At 40.0% G+C, this 21746-nt stretch overlaps 1 protein-coding gene across 5 annotated transcripts in view; it reads left to right on the top strand.

Annotated features, from left to right (window-relative positions):
- prickle2b (prickle homolog 2b) overlaps nucleotides 1-21746 on the top strand; it is a 280715-nt gene that overhangs the window by 120422 nt on the left and 138547 nt on the right. The window contains exon 1 of one of the 5 annotated variants that reach the window (XM_068052311.1): nucleotides 8110-8133. The exons of 2 other annotated variants lie outside the window; for them this stretch is intronic. Coding sequence is in view for 2 of the 3 variants with exons in the window: in XM_068052307.1 (XP_067908408.1) it covers nucleotides 8732-8784 (53 nt within the window). In the remaining variant the exon portion in view is untranslated. Of the gene's footprint in view, nucleotides 1-8109; nucleotides 8134-8712; nucleotides 8785-12797; nucleotides 12852-21746 lie in introns of those variants that run through there. 2 more of the 5 variants (XM_068052307.1, XM_068052308.1) reach the window with 2 other exon arrangements.

The raw sequence follows: 21746 nt of genomic DNA on the forward strand, positions 1-21746 counted from the left end.
TGCTGTTCTTGACCATATGTTGAGCTTCATTGCAAAAGTGTAGGAGGCTGAGGACAGAGGAAGTGAAGCGGAGAATTAAGATGACAGGCAACCAGAAGCCTGGGGTCACGCTTGCGTCAGAACAGAGGTATTCTGCAAAGCGATCACCCAATCTGCGCCTGGTCACCCCAGTATAGAAGAAGCTACATCGTGAGTAGCAAATACAGTATACTAAATTGAAAGAAGTCCACATGAATCCCTGTTTCACCTGGATGGTGTGTTTGGGGCCTTGGACAGTGAGGAGAGAGGATGTAAAAGGGCACATGTTGCATCACCGGCACTTACATGGATAGGTGCCATGAGAAGGGGAGCGGGTGTTGGGGGTGATTGAGGAGTGGACCAGGGTGTCGGGGTGATTGAGGAGTGGGCCAGGGTGTCGCAGAGGGAAAGGTCCCTTCAGAATGAAAGGTGAGAGAAGGGGACTGATGTGTTTGGTGGTGGCATCGCACTGGCGGTGGCGTAGTGGTAATGTCACTGGACTAGTAATCCAGAGCCCAGACTAATGCTCTGGGGACATGAGTTCGAATCCCACCATGGCAGATGGTGAAATTTGATTTCAATTAATAAATCTGGAATTAAAAGCTAGTCCAACAGTGACCATGAAACCATTGCCGATTGTTGTAAAAACCCATCTGGACGGCAATCTACTGTCCTTACCTGTTGGGGCCTACATGTGACACCAGACCCACAGCAATGTGGTTGACTCTTAAATGCCCTCTGCATTGGCCTAGCAAGCCATTCAATTAAATGCTGGCCTAGCCAGTCACGCCCACATCCCACAAACAAATAAAAAAAAGTGGAGGATGGTCCATTGAATATGGAGTGGGGTGGGGAAGTGGGGGTGCAGTAAATGGAACAGACATGGTCAAGGCCCTGACAGTCACCATATGAAGGGGAAAAATCCTCTTTGACGAAAAAGGAACACACATTTGAAGTGCTGGTATGGAAGATAGCATCATCAGAACAGATGGAACAGAGATGGAGAAACTGGGAGAATGGAATAGAGTCCTTACAAGAAACGGGGTCTGAGTAAGGTGTAGTCAGGGTAGCTGTAGGAGTCAGTATACTTATACTGAATATTGGTCGATAGCCTATCCCAGAAGCAGACACAGAGAAGTCAAGGGAGGGAAGATGAGAGTCGAAGAGGAACCATATGAAAGCGAGGGAAGGATGGAAATTGGAAGCCAAGTTAATGAAATTTTCCAGTTCAGGTTGAGAGCAGGAAACAGCATCAATACAGTCATCAACGTACCAGAAAAAGAGGTGGGGGAGGGGACCTGAGCAGAACTGGAACAAAGAATGTTTGACATAGCACACGAAAAGGCAGGCATAGCTAAGACCCATACAGGTTCCCTAGCAACACCTTTTCTTTGCAGGAAGTGAGTGGATTTGAAAGAGAATTTGTTCAATGTGAGAAAAAGTTCAGCCAAGCAGAGGAGAGTGGTGGTTGATAGGGACTGGTTTGACCTCCATTCAAGGAAGAAGCGGAGAGCCTGCACACCATCCTGGTGGATGTTGGAGGTGCAGCGATATTGTACGCCCATGGTAAAAGGTTAGGGCTAGGAAACTGCTAAAGTGGAGAAGGGCGTCAGAAGAGTCACGAATCAAGGTGGGAGCAGACTGGACAAGGTGTGAAAAGAGAGTAAAAATAGGAAGAAATCAGTTCTGTGGTGCAGGACTCGGCTGAAACGAAATGGTCAGTTTACCAGGGTAGTCCTGTTTTGTGGAACTTGGGATGGAGGTAGAAATGGGCTTTTCGGGATTGGGGGACTATGAGGTTGGAGGCTGTGGAGGGACAATCTCCAGAGGAGAAGAGGTCAGTGATCGTCTTGGAAATGATGGCTTGAAGTTCGGTGAATGGGTGAGTTGGCTATCAGAATGCAATAATGGTCAAAACATGGAAACCCATTACGGACAATGGCACATACTGCCCAGCCAACCTTGCAAAGTCCCGCTTGCTAACATTGGGAGACAGACCAGTCAAGCAAAAGTATGGCATAGTCATACTCACAGAACCAGCAGAACAGGTCAAACGGAGATGACAGCACAATGGAGTACCGTGGAGAGGGAATGGCCCTGGGAGCCCTCAACATAGACTTGGGACTCCATGAAATCTCATGTTATCAGGTCAAACATGGGCAAGGAAACCTCCTACTGATTACCACCTACTGCCCTACTTCAGCTGATGAATCAGTGCTCCTCCATTTTGAACACCACTGGGAAGAAGCAGTCTGTAGCCAATTCGATTCATTCTATGTGATATCAACAAATGGCTGAGCACACTGGACACAGCAAAGGCTATCGCCCCAGCTGTAGTGCTGATGACTTGTGCTGCAGAACTAGCCGCACCCCTAGCCAAGCTGTTCCAGTACAGCTACAACACTGGCATCTACCAGACAATGTGGGAAATTGCCCAGGTTTGTCCTGTCCACAAAAAGCAAGAGAAATCCAATCTGGAAAATTACCGCCCCATCAGTCTACTCTCAATCATCAGCAAAGTGATGGAAGGTGTATCAAGCAGCGGTTACTCACCAATACCCTACTTATGGATGCTCAATTTGAGTTCCAGCAGGACCACTCGGCAACAGACCTCATTACAACTTTGGTATAAACGTGGACAAAAGAGCTGAATCCCAGAGGTAAGGTGAGAGTACTTGTGATTGACATTACGGCAGCATTTGACTGAGTATGCCATCAAGGAGCCTGAGTAAAGTTGAAGTCAATGGGAATCAGTGGGAAAGCTCTCCGCTGCCTGGAATTGTACCGAGCACAATGGAGGATGGCTCTGGTTGTTGGAAGCCAATTATCTCAGCCCCAAGACATCACTGCAGGAGTTTTTCAGAGTAATGTCCTCGGCCTATTAATGACCTTTCTCTTCATCATAAAGCCAGAAGTGGGGATGGTTCGCTGATGATTGCATGTTCAGCCCCATTCATAACATCCTCAGATGATGAAGTAGTCCGTGCCCACATGCAGCAAGACCTAGACAACACTCATGCTTGGGCTGATATCGGGGTTAGATCAGAGTATGGAATTCGAAACACAAACAGATCAGCTATGATCTTATTGAATTGCAGAGCAGGCTCGAGGGACCAAATGGCCTACTTCTGCTGTTAATTTGTATTCTGAGAAGTGGCAAGTAACATTCAAGCCACACAAGGCAATGACCATCTCCAACAAGAGAGAATCTAACCATCTCCCCCACCATCAACATCCTGGGGGGAATACCATTGACCAGAAACTTAACTGGATCTGCCACATAAATACTGTGGATACAGGAGCAGGTCGGAGACTAAGAATTCTGTGACGAGTAACTCACCTCCTGTCCTCAAAGCCTGTCCATCATGTACAAGGCTCAAGTCAAGAGTGTGATAGAATTCTGTCCACTTGCCTGGATGAGTGCAGCTCCTACAACACTCAGGAAGCTCAACACCACACAGGAGAAAGCAGCCACTTGTTCAGTACCCCATCCACCACCTTAATCATTCACCTCTTCCATCACCAGTGCACAGTGGCAGCAGTGTCTACAAGATGTACTGCAGCAACTTACCAAAGCTCCTTCGAAAGCACCTTCCAAACCCTTGACCTCTACCGCCTAGAAGGACAAGGGCAGCATGTGCATGGGAACACCACCACCTGCAAGATTCCCTCTAAGTCACACACAGCATCCTGACTTGGAACTAGATTGGCGTTCCTTCACTGTTGCTGGGTCAAAATCCTGGAACACCCTCCCTAACAGCACCGTGGATGTACCTACAACATAAGAACTTCAGCAGTTCAAGAAGGCAGCTCACCACCACCTTCTTGTGGGCAATTAGGGATGAGCAATAAATGCTGGACTTGCCAGCGATGCCTATATCCATTGATAAATAAAAAAACACCGCACATCATTTAACTGTATGTGGAATAACAAAATAGGGAAACTTAACATTGTAACATTTTGTCAAAACACCCATGTGCATACACTTAATAAACTACAGCTTCTCCAAATTACATTTCCTAACACTTCTACATGGTGTATCCTTTGTAACTTCAGCAGAGGTAGATGCAGGTTGCTCAGATCTTTACTCTGACTGCTGAGATACTTTTAGCCTGTGCCCTCCCTGAGGGCCCTGCCAAAATCTCATCCACCCTCAGCTATGCAGGGGCAGACTCAGCCATCGGCAGGTGAGACAGCAGGTACTGGCTGAGGGCAGGAGGGCAACGATTCAGAAGTGGAATGCTTTGAGTGGAGTTTCCACCTCCATATTCCTGTTCGCTATCATTCCTGTCTGGGCCAGTGCCACATCACTGCTGTAGACCAGATTGGTGAAGATCAGTGATACATGATAAGATATCTGGCTGCCAAATCATCTGCTGCCTTAAACAGAATGACAAAGTCTTCATGACTGTGGTCATGACCTGCATGAACTCATTTAAGAGCTTTACTTGAAGCTTCATTCAGGCGGACTCTCTCTCCATGGCAGACCTTCTCACAATTCACTGTGCCCCCAATACAGTGATCAAAATTAGACTCCTCCCATCCTGTCTGCTATTGTGGAGTGAGCCTGGCCCATTTTTCAGTACCTTGATTCAGAAGGTGAAACTCTAATTGGACCCACTGAGGTGCAAGTATCTGTGCTGGTGCATGACTGTAGGTCCTATTAAGGTGCACCCTCAAGGAATGAGGTTGTCCAAGGAATCATCCTCAAGGATGACCTGTGACACTTGCTGTACATGTGAAGGACCTGGAAGCAAAAAGAAAGGATATGATTTAGCCATGGCAAAGGCACAATCTTGACAATCACCGTACTCAGTCTTGCTCATACTCAGTATTGTTCATAGTTGAATCATTGATGAAATGAAATCAGCACGTGTGTCAGATATTTGTAATTCTGTCACCAGCTATATGTGAGCTCCGTATCTCTCCAGCTCTGACCAAGAGGTGTTCAGATTTGCCACTTATCTGCAGGGCACCCTCCTTTGCATCTGTGAGCTGGATTATTTGTGGCAGCCAACCTCCAGTCCTATCCCTCTCCCTTGCATTTTGCACTCTCTTTTCCTACAAGGGGGAAAGCAACAGACCCGTGAGTGAGTGAAATTGAGGTATTCACCCAATGGCTGTGGCACATTTGGTGAGGGTGACTATGAGGCACATGCATCACATTGCATAAGGATTGAGGTGAGTGTCAATGGTGGATGGATAAATGGGGAGGTGATGAAGTTCAAAGAAACTGAAGGCTGAGTACTGCTGAAAGTTGAGTGGGTGTGGAGAGTGATGTGATGGAGAGCACTTAGCAAGACAGTGAAAGGGGTGGGGGTGCTTAAAGCACAGAATGTATTTGTATCAGCAAATATACTCACTTTTCCTGGCCTGATTAGCTCATTAAACCACTTCCTACATCACATCCATGACTGGGAACATCACTTATGCTGCTCCCTCCTCAGCTACCTCTAACCACGCCTTCTTGTTGAGAGCAGCAGGTTTCTTCCTTCAACTGCAGGGAAAAGTATGTCTTCCTGCTCCTGACTGCAGCCAGCAGTAATTCCAGGGAGCATCATTAAATTAAAGTCCTTCCCTTGTTCTATGTTCACCATCCATCCTGAGCATCTCCAATTTCCACTTGTGAACTCTCCTTTTTAGCACAGCCATGTGTGTGTATCACACCTGTTGCACAGCTTGGACATGCGAAATCTGGAAGTCAAAATTAATTGGTACAATTCATTTGAGATTAGAGATTCTGACCCACTCAGTTGACTTCTGGGTTTCCACCGCACAATTCCACTGACCCGCACGGAAGCTGCCAGCACATTGGGGCCATGGTCTATGCATGCAGATCTCCTGACACTTGCAGTTACGAATGCTTCAGTCTATATGCACAGTTGCCAATTTACGGCAGGGCCCTTGAGTGTCTAAGGTGTTAAGATATTTGACACTTGTGCCTGCACTGATCCTGCATTCCCATCTCCAAATATAGAGGATTGCCCAATGGGATAGCCAGAGGTGTTGTAGATTCTGTACAATTGCAGTTCCCTTGGTAAGTACCCACAGATGGGAGAGGGGTTACAGCTTTAGGAAGGATCATCAAGCTCCAGTTATGAATGTTTAAAAAAACAAGTGTAATAAAAACAAGGCTCCTATTAGGTGGGTCAGTAGTGAGGTGAGTTGCTTACCTGCTGCTGCAGAGAGCAGGCCTGAGCTATTTTAATTCCTGGACCTCATTAATATGCTGCCGATTGGCCAGTCTGAGTTGGAACTGATACCAACATCTGGAAAATCAGGGGGTCCATGGCTGCTCATAAGCGTGGCGATACAGGTCCAAGGAGGGTCTTTCAGGAGGAAAGGAGCGGTATGAAACCCAGAGAAGCACTCCTGATAATCCTGGTAGCCCAAAGTAAAGTAACAAACTTACTGTTTTGGGCTGCTTCATTTCCTGGGAAGTACCAACTCTTTTTTTTTGCCTGGCGGGAAATCTACATTTGCTTCCCTGCTCAAGCCTGTCTTAAGATTACAACAGAACTCCACTGGACCCCAATTTTTAAAAAAAGGATCCCTCCAGCTTTGTGCAGACAGCTTAGCTGCCCATCCATGCAGACAGTGGGATCTCACAATGGTAAGTATCCTGGGCAATTTTAATTACCCACCTATCTGGTTTTCACATGGACAGTATCATTCTTTTCATATTATGGATAAGCACAACATCTACTGTATAAGAACAACTTACAAATGATGTGCAGTGGTGGGCACCTGAGATGTGTCGGGTATTGTGCCCACTGAGCCCATACAAGTGGGATGCTGTCCCACTTACTCTACATATTCTCGCCAAGTCAGTGTTGGAAATTTCAATCTCCATGCAAGAGGTTAAAGCCAGATTTTTTATTTCACCTGCCTAGCACAATGGGGCAGATTCAGAGTTGATGCTTGATTTGACGCTTCATTGACCTGGCAGGTTAGGTTAAAATTACCCCCCTAAGTATCTATATGGAAGATCTTTCTTTGATGAAATGGGTATAAATATAATGGAACAGCATCCTATTCCTTCGTAAATTTTTTGACCTATTTTCTCTTCCTATTAAACAATATGTAGAAGCTTATATAACTTGTGTGACTTCCAGATTATGAAGGTTGCAGAACCTGTTTGTTTTTTTTTAAAAAGCAACATAAAGACATTGCATTTGGAAATAGTCAATTATTCTTTGCACAGTGATCTAATAGTTATATACCCCTACAGTAGCTTTAGTACGGTATGCTTCTGCGCTTTGCAGGGAGAGTGAATTATATATTTTTTTGTCAAGCAAAACTGAACCATATGGAGAGTAACTGATAGTTCATCTCCTCTTCATGGTATTGTATTTAGTATTGTAGTACATCAGCAAAAATGCAGGAACTGCATTCATCTGCTATGGAAATAAAAATATGCCTGTTAGCAATATTGCATGCAGGATGTATTACAGCAATTAAAACCATATGTGAAGAACTGATCACTTTGAATTCAGGGCAAGTAAATTATGTACAGCTGTCAGGATTAAAGGTACTCACTGTATAGATTTTATGCATTTTTACTATTTAAAAAAAATGAAAAATAAACAATACTAATGGGATTGAAACACATGAAAGAAATCCATAATAGTTCTGACCCTTATTTTGGGAACTGATATAACAAAGAATATGTGATATTTGTGCCGTTCCGGGTCGATTTATGCAGAGCAGGACCTTTTCCAGCAATAACCCCCTCTAAAGCTGAAGGAATCGAGTTCTCTAATAACCCAGTTCTGGTTGGTGCAGTGGGTTTGGCTTAAACTGATGACTTTTGCCAATAGGCTGGAGGTTAGCTGAATGTCTCGACAAGCTGGAGGGAGCCTGCTCCCTACCAAGTGACCTGACTGGCATTCTTTATTATGCAGCCCTTGAGTAGCAAAGCCACTGCAAATGGCAGTTCCACAGTCTGTGTGAGAATGCTTCTCCACCTCTTGCTGAGTACCCCACAGGGCCTCGACAAGCAGTTTCTATTTAATGTAGAAGCCAGACTTTTCTTATTAAAAGGACATTGAAAGCACTTCTCTGTTTCTGCTGCAGTGGTTATTAGATAGGCGCAGAAACAATTCTAGTTAAAGGTAAGTGTTACACTTTTTTAAAATTTTAGGTCCTGTGTATAGGGAATAATTTACATTGTTGCCTCAATTGTTGAATTTTGCAACTATAATACTAGGAGTTTTTTCTTGACCCTAAGCTAGTGTGGTGCTGCAGAATGTAAAGTGGAAGTTTTTTTAAAAATCTTTTCCATTAAGATGTAATCTGTCTTGCTTTTTAATTTTACTGCCTCTGCTTATCTTTTGGTATATTAAATTACTTCAGCTACAGAGTGGTACAATGGCAATTTTATCATCACTTGCAGTGGGCCTGTATAACTAATTGGATCACACCATGAAAGCTGATTGGCTTTTTATTAATTTTCAGTGTTAAGGCAGATATATGTTAATTAGAAGTATGTGCGGCATACGGTTTTTATATTCATCTCAAGTTGGTTTTAAAAAAAGCAGATTTGCTAAGCATATGTGTGGCATTCTAGACACAACTAACCTTTTTCTTTTTGGGTCAACATGGGTCTCCAACGGGAAGCTGAATCTGTGGGAGTCTGAAGTTTATTTAAGCTGCTGAGCAGAGCTGTGTTTGTCAATTCAGCTGTTGTTAGGATTTAAGAGGAATGACAGAATGCAAATGGTGAACCTTCTGACACCTGGTATTGCAGTCGGTTTAAATTTTAAGTGAGTTTCACAAAATATCCTCTGTATTCTGTTGCTGATGATCTTTTTAACTATTTAATCTCTGCAATTTTCTAAGTTTTATAAAAAATTTTGCACAACTGATGTCAGCAGGGTCAAACATTGAAGAGGGCAGGAAGATTAGCATTGTATTATCAGCACTTCTATTTGTTCTGTAAGCTGAACTAATTAAAGTGCTGTAATTTTAACATTGGTGTATCTTAATTGGGTTTAATTTTATCCTATGCTAGGATTTTCCGGTGTGGCTAGTTTGCAGAAAGCAAAGTTGTCTGCTTGTGAACAGATGTTCTGTCTGAATGTAGAGTTAGGAAATATATTATTGTATTCCATATATATATATAACCAGTGTGCTTTCTGCCATAGATTTGCTATGTACTACTCATAGAAATGCTTTAAATCTCTAAAATCCTGAACAGGAATTGTGAAATGGCAGTGGTTTACATTCAGAGAAAATAGATTGTTGATCAATATGTGCTTGAGAATTTCTCATGTAAGCTGGAAGGCCACAGACAGTAATACATTTTGCTTCTGAATAATTTTGTTTTTAATTTTCTTTTCACTGGTCTTTGTTTTTAGAAATGTAACATTAAAAAAGCTAATTAACAACTTTTCAGTAAAGTTCATATCTTGCTTCAAGGCTTGAATTCAGTATTGCATTGCCGTGGATTTTTAGGTTGTTCAGGAAACCAGCATCATTTAGGCTTGATTATGTGACCCAACTGTTAAAGGGAAATCAACAGAAACAAAATAAAGCCATTTCATTACTGGAAAATAATAATCATATTTGTATTGGGTTTGATTAATCTGAATATCACTGTAGCATGATTTGTTTTGCCTTCAGCCATCGACTGCAATAACATCAGAGTTCAAGTGCTGTGACTTCAGACATATGATAATACTGTTGGTCTCAACAGTAATTTAACTCTTGGAGTTCTGAACAGTTTTCTACTTCTCCATGGTTGAAAGGGGATAGTATGACAAAAGTAATTGGCTAGTAGTCTGAAATGTTTTTGCCTCTAGTGAAAGCTAAAATATTTTGGTGTGTGCGATGTTCCTTTCAACAATGCAAAACATTTTTATAATGCTCAGTTACTGATAATTAACTTGCATGCCTTAAGGCCAGTGTTCTGTTTTTCTGATTATGGGCTCAGAAGGCACATGTCCTTGAAGCATGCGAGGGAGAACAGAAGGTGCAAGATGCACTGCTGTAAGTTTTAGGACTCCTGAGACAATTAAGTTCAATTTGGATAACTATAATTACATCCTAAATCTGTGTGTGTTTAGTTAAATTTTTCCTTTAAATTGATGAAAAGATAGCATAATGGTGGAGATTTTTGGTGAATTTCTGCATTCTTTTAGCCGCACAATATCAATGAAATTGCAGTGTAAAAAGCAATTTTGATATATAATCTGATATGGAAAGGGTCATAAATATGGATATTAAATTAAAGGAACATGATAACTACTAAAAATATGATCATTTTTGCTATATGAAATAAACCCTTTTTCTCTGTTCTGTGAATTATTGGATAAAAATCTGAATTTCAATTTGTAAAAAAAATTGAATATGTATTTGGCATAGTATACTCCTAATTAGTGAATAATTCACAATTTCATTGTTTGTAAAGTCTTTATCAACACTCACACTGAGTGTAAGTGATCATGTCTGAAAGGCGATTGTTGGTAAGTATTGTGTATAGTGCATCAAGCATTGTCTTGCAAGCTGCTGCCTTTGCCCAGTTATGCTGAATGGTTGGTGAGATAAGTTGGATAATTGTGATTTTTTTTGTTGTTTTCATTTAGCTATTAAGACAATAGTTGTTTTAAAAAGTACAATGTTTTGTTTATGCTTCTTTTCAACTAGTTGTAATGGGAAAAACAGTATTTGTTAGCTTTTGCATTGGGAAATAGGAGTATTTATTTTAAGCTTCAGTTAAATCCTATGATTACATTAAAAGCACAAATACCAAAAACAAAGGACAATCCGACAAAGTTTAGTTTTAAAATATTATATACTCAAGCCATGTCTATTTTCAAATTATTGCTTTTATTTGGAGTGTATATTTAAATATTGGTAGACTTAACTATAAGTCAGTCTGATTGGTTTATCTACAAGATGATTTGCTTACAGAAATACTTTATATTTACTTATGTGAAACCATGGCCCTGATGTTTGCAGGAACGGTGTGAGGGAGCGCAGTAGCTGGAAGAAACCCAGAGAGATTGGGGATGTGGAAATCCTGCCAACTTTAACAGAAGATCGTCATAATGCTTCTGTTTCCATTCGGCAGCCAGCCACATTTGCAAGCGAGGGAGAGATAGTAGCTTGTGTGGGCAGTGGGGGTTGGGGGTTCTTGGAACCCAAGACGAGCAATGACAAGGTGACAAGGGAGTGATTGAGGCTTGGGTGGCGGGGAGAGGTCAGGCACAAACACGTTAGTGAGGAGAGGCTAGAATCAATAGAGGCTGTATTTGGCAGAAGGGAGCCCTAAGGCTTCTTTGATGAGTTGGGTGTAGCACCCCTACCCCTTATGGCCCTCACAGAGAGCTATAAATAGTTGCTACTGAGTCTCCTGAGACCTAGTTAAATTGGGCTTCCAATTGCACTGTGGGAGCCTGATTTAAATTTGATATTGAAGACGGGGCACGCATATGTAAGTTGCAGCAGGCTCATATATGTCTGGATGGGGGCGCGTTCTCCGATTTTTTATTTTGAACTCATTGCTCTCCTACCCATTGTGAAGGGGTTAATAGCTAGGCCCATGTATCTGTGATATGATGATGACACATCTCCTGTTGTCTCCATAAACCACCCATTTCCGCATATGTCCAAGGTAATGTCTTCCAAAAGAAATCCTCTAACTGTGTACATGGATTTTACACTACTGACTTCTTTTATTCCAGTTTAGGACGTGCAACTTCTATGCACACTTCTCTTTTACATTTGGTATCAGGAGGCAGTCATATGTGTTCTGGGATCCACTCTGTAATACTGTGACCCAGACTTGTAGGCCTACATTTTGTGCTTTATGAATTGGCTCCCAGAATGATAGTATCAGGATTGAAGCCGTGAACCACTTTGGAAGGTGGTTTTCCACAAGCCAACAGAAATGACCATTATTGAACATTCTTCTTTAGCTGCTTGACATCCTTTCCTAGGAATTGGGGAAGGTCCATGGCCATAAAATTGAAGTTATTAATATGTTTTTAGGCACTACTAATCTTTGCCACATGTAGAATAACAGATAGATTAATGCATATTACAAACAGCGGAGGGTGCTTTGATACACCCTATTATGAATTCTAAGCAACTCTTCCCTGATCCCACAGGCATCTGACCACCATTTTCAAAAATTCAAAATAACAGCAGCCATCTTAGAGCCTAATATCTCTTGTTTCACGAGTGATTTGTGGAGGTAGTATAAATTTCTAACTTCATGACGTTAGCAACAAGCTGTAATATCTTTTCAAATTTAGCTTGGCGGTCATACAAAAAGAGAAGCCATTCTTGCCACTTCAGCTCTGTACAGCAAACCATAATTATAGTGCTAGTGCTATGAAAGTGCCTGACTATGGCAGAAGAGTACTTATGTACATCTCATGGGGAAATAATTGCTGGTATGCTGGCTGATGACGTGGCAACTGTGGAAATCTGATTTTCATTTCCACAGTTGGTAGACCACACATAGTTATACACCTTTCACCACCCATTTTGAAATGTAGCCATTAGAACGTTCTGGAAGATATCTGTCAATTACAGTAAAAAAGAAAGGTTATATTGTATTTTGTAATGAGTTAATATGCTTGTTTCTTCTAAGATTTTAGTTGACTCCTCAGTGAATAGATTTTGTTTACATGAAATTGCTGCATGCAGTTCTGGCTGATGTGAAATCTGTGGTTGAAATTAGCTTTTGTTGATTTTGTGCTGAAGTATTTTAAAGATATTTTTATTTAAACTACTGAATTCATTGGTTTTATGTGTTCTTAATTTACAGCATGCCACACAGCTATGAAAAGATTGCAGGAAAGAGAGAAATATTAAGACAAAAGTAAATATAGTTTTTACCGAGCTTAGAGGCATTTTGTTGTAATCTATATTCTACGTTTCAGCCAAAATACAAGCTTGTAGGAATTGTGAAGCAGAACCAGCTTCTTACAGTGGTTTGAATGTCATCATTGCTGTGTTTTAGAGAAATAACAAAATACATTTAAACACTATTACAGAGATATTTGCAACAAATGATAAAATTATTTTGTTCAAAAATCATGACAATTTGTATTGACTGCTAAAGTTTTATTTGGAACAGTTTAAACATGGATAACTTGGAAATGGGGTTACTTTTATTATAGTTGCATAATTTCTGAGGTAAATAAAGTGGCCATTTTGTTTGGAGGTCAGGGAAATTGCATGGAGCTGGCTGGCTTCATTAGGAATCTGCAACCAATAAAAATTATACATTTGTGGCAGTATAATTTTCAAGTCTGTCAAATGCAGACAAAAACTGAACTCATTAGATGTTGTTTACATAGCAATAGTAGCTATGTAAATGTCATTTATAGCTACTCATTTTAAAATATTATTCATGCTAGCAGCTATTCAGATACTTTTTAAATACAATAGCAGAATAATTATTGACAATAATGAAGTAATTCCTTTAAAAGTGACTCTTACAGACAATAGCAGCTCTCTAACCCAATGCAAAATACTCAGTGCAGTTAAATATACAGATTTATTTGTGCCTATTCTGTTTTTAATTCTTGTACTTATAAATCTTGAAGGATGAATGACAAAGAACTGTGGTTTGTTTGATCATATTTACCAACCAATAGATGTATTTTATATTGTAAGATTATGGGTATTTGTATATGGTGAATTTTCACTTTCTTCCTTTTATAATGAAAAAATATCAGTTTGACTTTTCTTGGCAAGTTTAACCAATAAACTAAAGAGCTATATAGACCAAGCAGTTCCATGGTTTATCTCTGGTCATTGTTGAGTTGGTGATCTCACCTGGGGCAGCAGGAGAGTTGCTAAAATTGGCCAAAACACTGTTGGATTAGGGAAGGGAAAATTAGCCACACTTTCTGCTCTTCATCGCTATCCAGCAACCCTGCTGGAAGTGTGTGTGTGTGGGTGTGTTAGGTTAGTTCAGCATTGAGCTTAGCTGTGCTGTTCCCTGTAATCAAATAGCCTGTAGTTACTGTCAAACCTCACACATGCATAATGGTCATTTGGATGAGGTATGGGAGGGTGAACAGTGCCCATGGAATTGGATGGAAAGAAGGGAAGAAAATTGTTTGCATCATTGGAGGAGACAGAAAAGACTAGAACCACTTTAATAAATTGGTTCAACTGTAGCATACATGGCAAGATCTTGCATAAAAATGTTTTAATTGTACCAAGTTTTTGAATTATTCTAGTCAAAATAAGTGTTCATTATGCTAATGTATACAAAATTCGCTAACAATATTTTTTCTTCCACAGTCCTTTCATAGGTCTAATTTTGTCAGGCAGTCGTTTCAAATGCTGAAGTGGTTACAGCAGAAAGAAAAAAATGTTGCTTTCTGGTTTTGTAAGAATCACAGCACAGTAATTAGCAAGTCTGCCTTTTACACATAAGGCAAGTATGATGGTATGTTAATGGCCTTGTGGGGAGCCTTCTGAAAGGAAAATAGAGCCACAGATGCAAAGCAGAATGTTCCAAATCATTCTTAAATATATTTGGTGCAAAGGACTGCATCACCGATGATGCAGACATTCTGAGATCCAAACAAACGTTATGCAAATCCAAACCATTTAAAGCTAGCACAGCTAGAAGAGAAATAAGAGTATTGATAATGTGCTGAATGCATTTTTTCTTCTGCATTCATATTGTGTTTAAGCTTTGATAAAGCTAAATTTGCAAGAATCTACATGGATACGGATGTTGCAAGATTATCATTCCCAAATGGCTGTATCTCAGCCCACAGAAATGGAGAAAAATAGAAAGACCTTTTGAGTAAGTGATTCAATAATCATTCCAGCACTGTTTTCTGTCTCGCATTTGTTCCAGTCTTCATTATTTAGAGTTTTTCCTTTTTTTGGTGCTATGCTTTCATTGTACAATTTGGCATTCTGATTAATAATGGCTACAGGTGTTTAATTGTTTTTGCTTTTCGTAATGAAGCAATGGTGTCTATATTAATTATTTTCAATGTAATGCGATTTTCTCATTTAGAACAAGAGTTCTACACTTCAGATTGTAGGTTATCTTGTTTTTCCTTGAACTGTTTAAAAATTTCAATTAAATCAGTATTTAGTTTTTTCATTCAGTTTCTTTAGATGTATTTGGTGGATCCATAGAAATTGTTAATTTTTTGGATTTGAGTTGTAGACCTAAAGTACAGTGTGTTCTTATTCTGCCATTATAGATCATTTGTGAGTGTGTTAGAGAATTTTTTTAAAATTAAGCATAAGACAGAATTTACCATAAAATAAAATTAGGTCTGAAAATTCCATGCAAGAGCATTGAAATGTTGTAATTACTATATGGTGAAATTGCCACCATGCTGTAGAAACGACAACCATGTTGTGCACAGCACAATTTAGTTGCAAAAACAATTTCCACATATGAGCATTGTTTCTTAAATTTAGTATGAATTATTCAGGTAGCCATGTGGAACCCTGAATTATGAGGAGTTACACAACAGCTACGCCTTTAATGTTTTGTATAGTATATCCTATGATTTGTGGAGTAATATTTTAGGTGCCAGTTCACCTTTCAAAATGTATAGATTCTTGTTATAATGGCAGATAAACACTTTAACAGCACAATGCAGAAAGGGATTTTATTAATGTACAAGTATTCAGAAAGTGTTAAAGTAAGGAAATAACTTTGACAGGATTTTGCTTGGATAGTGCCAGAATGTATATGGTATCATTTAAAAAGGCTTACATTTCTGGAATTCTTGGCCGTGCACTTCTTTATGGTGATCCTTGTTTTCACTGTTAGTGAAGATGAAGCAAACTATTACTGTTTATTACCAGCCAGTATACAATGCTTCACGTGTCACCGACTCAATTTTATAATCTGCCAAATAAAGTCATTTAGGCCATGGGTAAATCTGATTATGAAGGTGACTGTGTATAGTGGCATCATTTTAAATTGAATACAGTTTCTTCGCACTTAAAACTGTGATTTGCTGTGGAACAGCATTACAACCGATGTGGTTTTATTTCATTTAACAAATTAACACAATGAGTGCAAATATAACTTATTATGGCAAAACTTTTTGTAACATGTTAAGTATAGATTAAGTTAGTACCATAATTAAATTAAACATATTAGTAATTATGAATTGTTATAAACAGTAACATAATTATGCTGTAAAGCAGTCCACTCACTTTCTACTTTTCAGCAAATTTGAAGTTGCATCATGGTCCTGGAGAAAGCAATCTGATTGTTCTGTGCTGATGTATAATTCAGAACAGCTGTAAATTTGGTATAATCCACTTTTGCAGCTGTATTTTAAATGACTTAAATACTGTTCATTAAAGAACAAATTTGTTTTCAAAAATAAAGTACTGCAGATGCGGAAAATCTGAAATAAAAACTGAGAATGCTGGAAATACTCAGCAGATCAGGCAGCATCTGTTGAGGGAGAGACTATTAATGTTTCAGGTCACTGGCCTTTTGTCAGAACTGGAAAAAGTTAGAAATGTAGCAGGTTTTAAGAAAGTACAGATGTAGGAGGTGGGGGTGAACAAAAAGGAAGGTCTAAGATAGGATAGAAGGCATGAGAGATTAAATGACAAAAGGGATGATAGTGCAAGAGAAAAAGGCATAGCAATGGAACAAGAAACAAAGGATGGTTCTAGAGGGCCTTCTCTTTTGTTCTTCCACCTCCCCCGCCACCCATTTCTGCAGTGGCTTTAAACCTGTTAACATCTCTTACCTTTTCCAGTTCTGTCGAAAGGTCATCGACCTGAAATGTTAACAAGTATACTGAACTTAACCCAAGCATACTGACATTGATAATTCAAAGGAGGAAACATGGCTGTTTAGTGAACTGGACAAAATAGCTCCAATGTTTCTGAAGAATGTTGCTTTCTAGCATATTAGTACGCAGTGGCTAACATGCCAGCTGTAGAAAGATGGTCTTGTGGATACTTTTCGCATTTTCTTTTCAACTGAACAGGTGATTAAAACAACAATGTATTGTCAGACAGATAACCACAGCCTGCAAATGGAAGACGCTTAGAATCACAGAATGGTTATAGCAGAGAAGGAGGCCATTCAGCCCTTCGTGTCCATGCCGGCTCTCTGCAAGAGCAAGCCTGGTAGTCCCACTTCCCACCCTTTCCCTGTTGCCCTGCAAATTCTTTTCTTTTCAGATCATTATCCAATTCTCTTTAGAAAGCCACAATTGAACCTGCCTCCACCATATCAATGATCTTCCCTTCATCATAAGGTCTAAAGTGGGGATACTCACTGATGATTGGTACTGAACACTGTGCATTCACGACTCCCTAGATACTGAAACAGTCTGTTCCCATATTCAACCAGACCTGGACAACATTCAAGCTTGGGCTGGTAAATGGCAAGTGATATTTGTGCCACACAAGTGCTGGGCAACAACCATCTCCAGCAAGAGAGGAACGAACCATCTCTCCCTGATGTTCAACAGCATTGCCATCGCTGAATCACATCATCAGCACCATTGAGCAGAAACTTAACTGGAGCAGCCATTTAAATACTGTGGCTACAAGAGCAGGTCAGAGGCTGGGAATTCCGCAGCAGGTAACTCATCTCCTGACTCCCCAAAGCTTGGCCACCATCTATGTGGCACAAGTCACGTAATGGGTTGAAGGGTTATGGAGAAGGGGCAGGAATGTGGAGTTGAGGCCGCGATGAGATCAGCCATGATTGTAATGAATGGCAGGGCAGGCTCAAGGGGCTGAATTGCCTACTCCTGCTTCTAGTTCTTATGTTACGTCAGGAATGTGATGGAATGTTCTCCAGTTGCCTGGATGAGTGCAGCTCCAACACTCAAGAAGCTCACCATCATCCAGGACTTGATCAGCACCCCATCCACCATCTTTAAACATTCATTCCCTACATCACCAAAACACAGTGGCAGCAGGTGTAGCATTTACAAGATGCACTGTAACAAATTGCCAAGCCTCTTTTGACAGCACTTTTCAAATCTGCAACCTCAACCACCTAGAAGGACAAAGGCAACAGACTCATCGGAACACCTCAGCACAAGTTTCCCTCTAAGTCACGCACCATCCTGACTTGGAACTATATCGCCATTCCTTCACTGTTGCTGGATCAAAAACCTGGAATTTCCTATCAGCACTATGGGTGTACCTACACCATGTGGACTGCAGCAGTTCAAGAAGGCAACGTCACCACCACCTTCTCAAGGGCAATTAGGGATGGGTAACAAATGCTGGCCTTGCTAGTGACACCCACATCACATGAAGGCATAAAAAAAAAACTCTCTGGCAGAGTATTCCAGGTGCTAATCACTTGTTGCGTAATAACATTTTTCCTCGTGTCACCTTTGGTTTTCCCTATCTACTCTATCTTGATCCCTTATGATTTTGAACACAAAACGTGAAGGAAGAGGCCTTGCAGTGCAGTTACTGATATGGCATTGAACTATGTTGGGTGGGAAAATGGCATCCCTTCATCTTCTAAAATGCATCCATTATTCTGGATAATCATATAGCTGCTTACTACTGACTTGACCTTTTATAAATAGTGACTAATGTTAGTAATGACCAGGACCACTAATTTGAGGTGTTCACAGAAAAATGTTTGAAAGTGCAAAATTGCAATCCCCAGTACACTGCTAAAACTCCCAGAAGTTTCTTGTAATCTGTATAATGAAAACGTACAATGACTTATTCAGTAGCCTTAATTCTAAATGGAAGGGATGACAGAATGGAATCCCCAAAGCAACAATAAAAGTTTTAGAATGCCATGCAATAAAAATTGAATTGTACTTATTCAGCTACTGTGAACAGTGGCCCATCTAATAAATAATTTATTTCTATGAATGTTTGTTAGGCTTTCAGCTTATGATCAGAATGTAAATGCAATTAGAAGTCATGTACAAATTGTTTCAGAATATTAAGTGTTGACCTGCAATTTCTTGGAACAGCAAAATTGGTGTCCAATGCCATAAGTTAGACTGTTGATTCTTAGCAGCAAATTCATGCCAAAATTTGCTGGAGATCTAGGTAGTATACTCCACAGTGAGAATGATGGTGAATCAGTAGCTAGTAGCAATTGCAATGATGGTAGTGTTCACAGATTGTTAGGGCTACTTTGATGAAAGATCAATCTTTGATGATTTCATTGCAATGCAATTTATGTTGTTTTTGTTCATTGCAATTAAATTAGCTTCATCCTGGCCTAAGAAGGCACTAATCTTACAGGAAGAATTTATTTTTAATTTTTATTCTTAACGGGCCATTGAAGAAACAAAGCTGTTGAGGCCGTAGAACTTCATACCTGAAAAAGATACCTTGTTTAAATTATCAATAAATCTGTCACATTTAGCAATGAGTGCACCAATACACTGATGATACTGAATCATTTCATTGCAACAGTATCAAAGCTTTACAGTCAGATTATTGCTGTGCTATTGCTTTAGCACTACAATTTCCACAAAGACATCAGGCAAACACCTTTCTCGACCTTTTATCAAGACTCCATCATAAATCTATACAAAATATAATGAGCTTCTCACCAACAATCAATTCCAATGATAGCATTGGTATTGAAGATGTGATATTGTGTGGAGTAAAATCAGATACAAGGGATCTGAGGGCTGTGTAGTTATTAACATTTACAAAATGAAAACTTTTTAAAACCCATGCTTGATGACCGCACTTTGTTCCCAATAAAAGTTCCTTGTTACTGGGGATTGAGTTAATTCACTTCGCTTTGAGCTAGCTATGGTGCAGTAGTGATTATACAATTGGTCTTGACATCTCTAGGTTATGGGGTAAAAATTAAGCAAAGCTCCTGCTCACGATTACTATCCAGTGACCCCTGCTAGAAATGTATTTGTGGGCATCAGATGAAGACAGGATTGGGCTCAGTTGTGATGTAGGGCTGTTCCTTCAGGAGAAAAGGGGAGAAAATTGGCAAGAAAAATAAATTTAAAAACAAATCTTCAATATCTAAATATTGTAAAGTTCAAAAATTACTTTTCTCATGCTGACTGTAACTGACAGACTTAACATGTTTTTTCATAGTCCCTACAGCTCAAATGGTTCCTCTGCAGAATAACCAAATAAAAATTTGTGCTGAATGGTAAACTTTCACAATTGGTGTAAATTATATGCAAATGATTTAACATCCCAATTAAGCTTTTTGCTCTAAGTATGTTTATATCTGACCTGCTTTGAGTAAATACAGTGACATCGCCTAAGATGGAATATGTATGCTCAAAGCTAATAGAAGACATCTACTAGGAGGATAATTGACTGAAAGTATCACTAACGGCTGCTATTAATCAATCTATTCAACATATTCAGTGTTCATAACTATATTTTTGAAGTATTGTAATATATTTGGGCCATAATTTGCTGTCAAAGAAACAGTGAAGCTAATGGTGCTTATGTGCAATTGATACAGCAGCTTCAGGCAAGGGACAGATTTCCAGTTAAACTGAAATATTCATAAGTTGCTGTCAGAGTTGAGCCACTCCGCTGTTAGCTTTACAAAACAGCATCTTGCTGTTTGTGCCTCACCATTGAATTGCATCGAATCTCATGAAATTGCTGTATTTGTATGGTATATGCAAACTAAATCCAACACAGATAAATATGAGGTAGTACATATTGGTAGGAAGAACAGGGAGGTCACTGACTGGAAGGTGCGACTCTAGGTAGGGTAGAGGAACAAAGGGATCTCTGAGTACAAATACATCAATCATTAAACGTTGCGCCACAGGTTAGCAAGACCATTTTTTTAAAAAAAGCAAACCAAGCACTGGGCTTTATTTCTAGAGGGCTAAAATTGAAAATTAGGGAATTTATGCTAAACTTGTATCAAACCCTGGATAGACCACATTTAGGGCTGAATTTTATTATGGCGGCGTGCTTTCAGATGGCGGTCCGCAGAGCCGCCGCGTTATTCAGTGTGGTGGCTCATTAACATTGACGCGACGCGCCCCCCCCCAAATGACATGGTTGGGTGGGGGGGGGGGACCTCCAGTGCTGTGATCGGTGTCGGGTCAGCTGAGGAGCAGGTGCTGGGGCCCTATTTAAAGCGTCCCAGCACCTGCTTCTTGCCAACTGCCAAATGCTTACTCTGCTTTGTCCCAGTGTCCTGTGCAGTTGAAATCCTCCTCTTCCATTGAAGTGCAACCTTTTTTCCCGTAGGGCTACTGCACCTGGCTGCATAATCCTAATTTTGCACATATATGAAAGTGATATTGAATTACATCAGAAAGGGAAAACACTCTCTCACAAATAAAAGCATCATTCAATAATAACATATTATGGGCTTTTAATTTCCTGAATGTAAACAGCTGCAGACTAATATGCATTTGAATCTGTACTCATTTTTCATTGAAATTATATTTGAAAATACATGTAACTAGAAGTAGAATTATTTTTCAAAGAACCAGGAAAATATGTTTCCCTTGTAGCTGCACTGCAAACCTGAAATAATAAATCAATAATTATGATAAACTGGTGCAGAAGCAAAGTGAACGTCAACATTTATATGTGTATCTGTAATATATGAAAAACTAGTAGAACAGCACATATTTCCTCACTGGTCCTGCATTAGTTTCAAAACCTGAAAAAAAACCTGCAGCCAAAAGTTAGACTGTGGAATAACCTTTGCATTTAAAGGACCAGACAAAAATCTAAAGATGGCAGAGGGGTGCTCCAGGTTGGGCCCATGTTTCAGCGATGCCTCTTTGCTCATTCTCCT

This window comes from Heterodontus francisci, chromosome 19, assembly GCF_036365525.1.
Source record: "Heterodontus francisci isolate sHetFra1 chromosome 19, sHetFra1.hap1, whole genome shotgun sequence".
Taxonomy (NCBI): Eukaryota; Metazoa; Chordata; class Chondrichthyes; order Heterodontiformes; family Heterodontidae; genus Heterodontus; species Heterodontus francisci.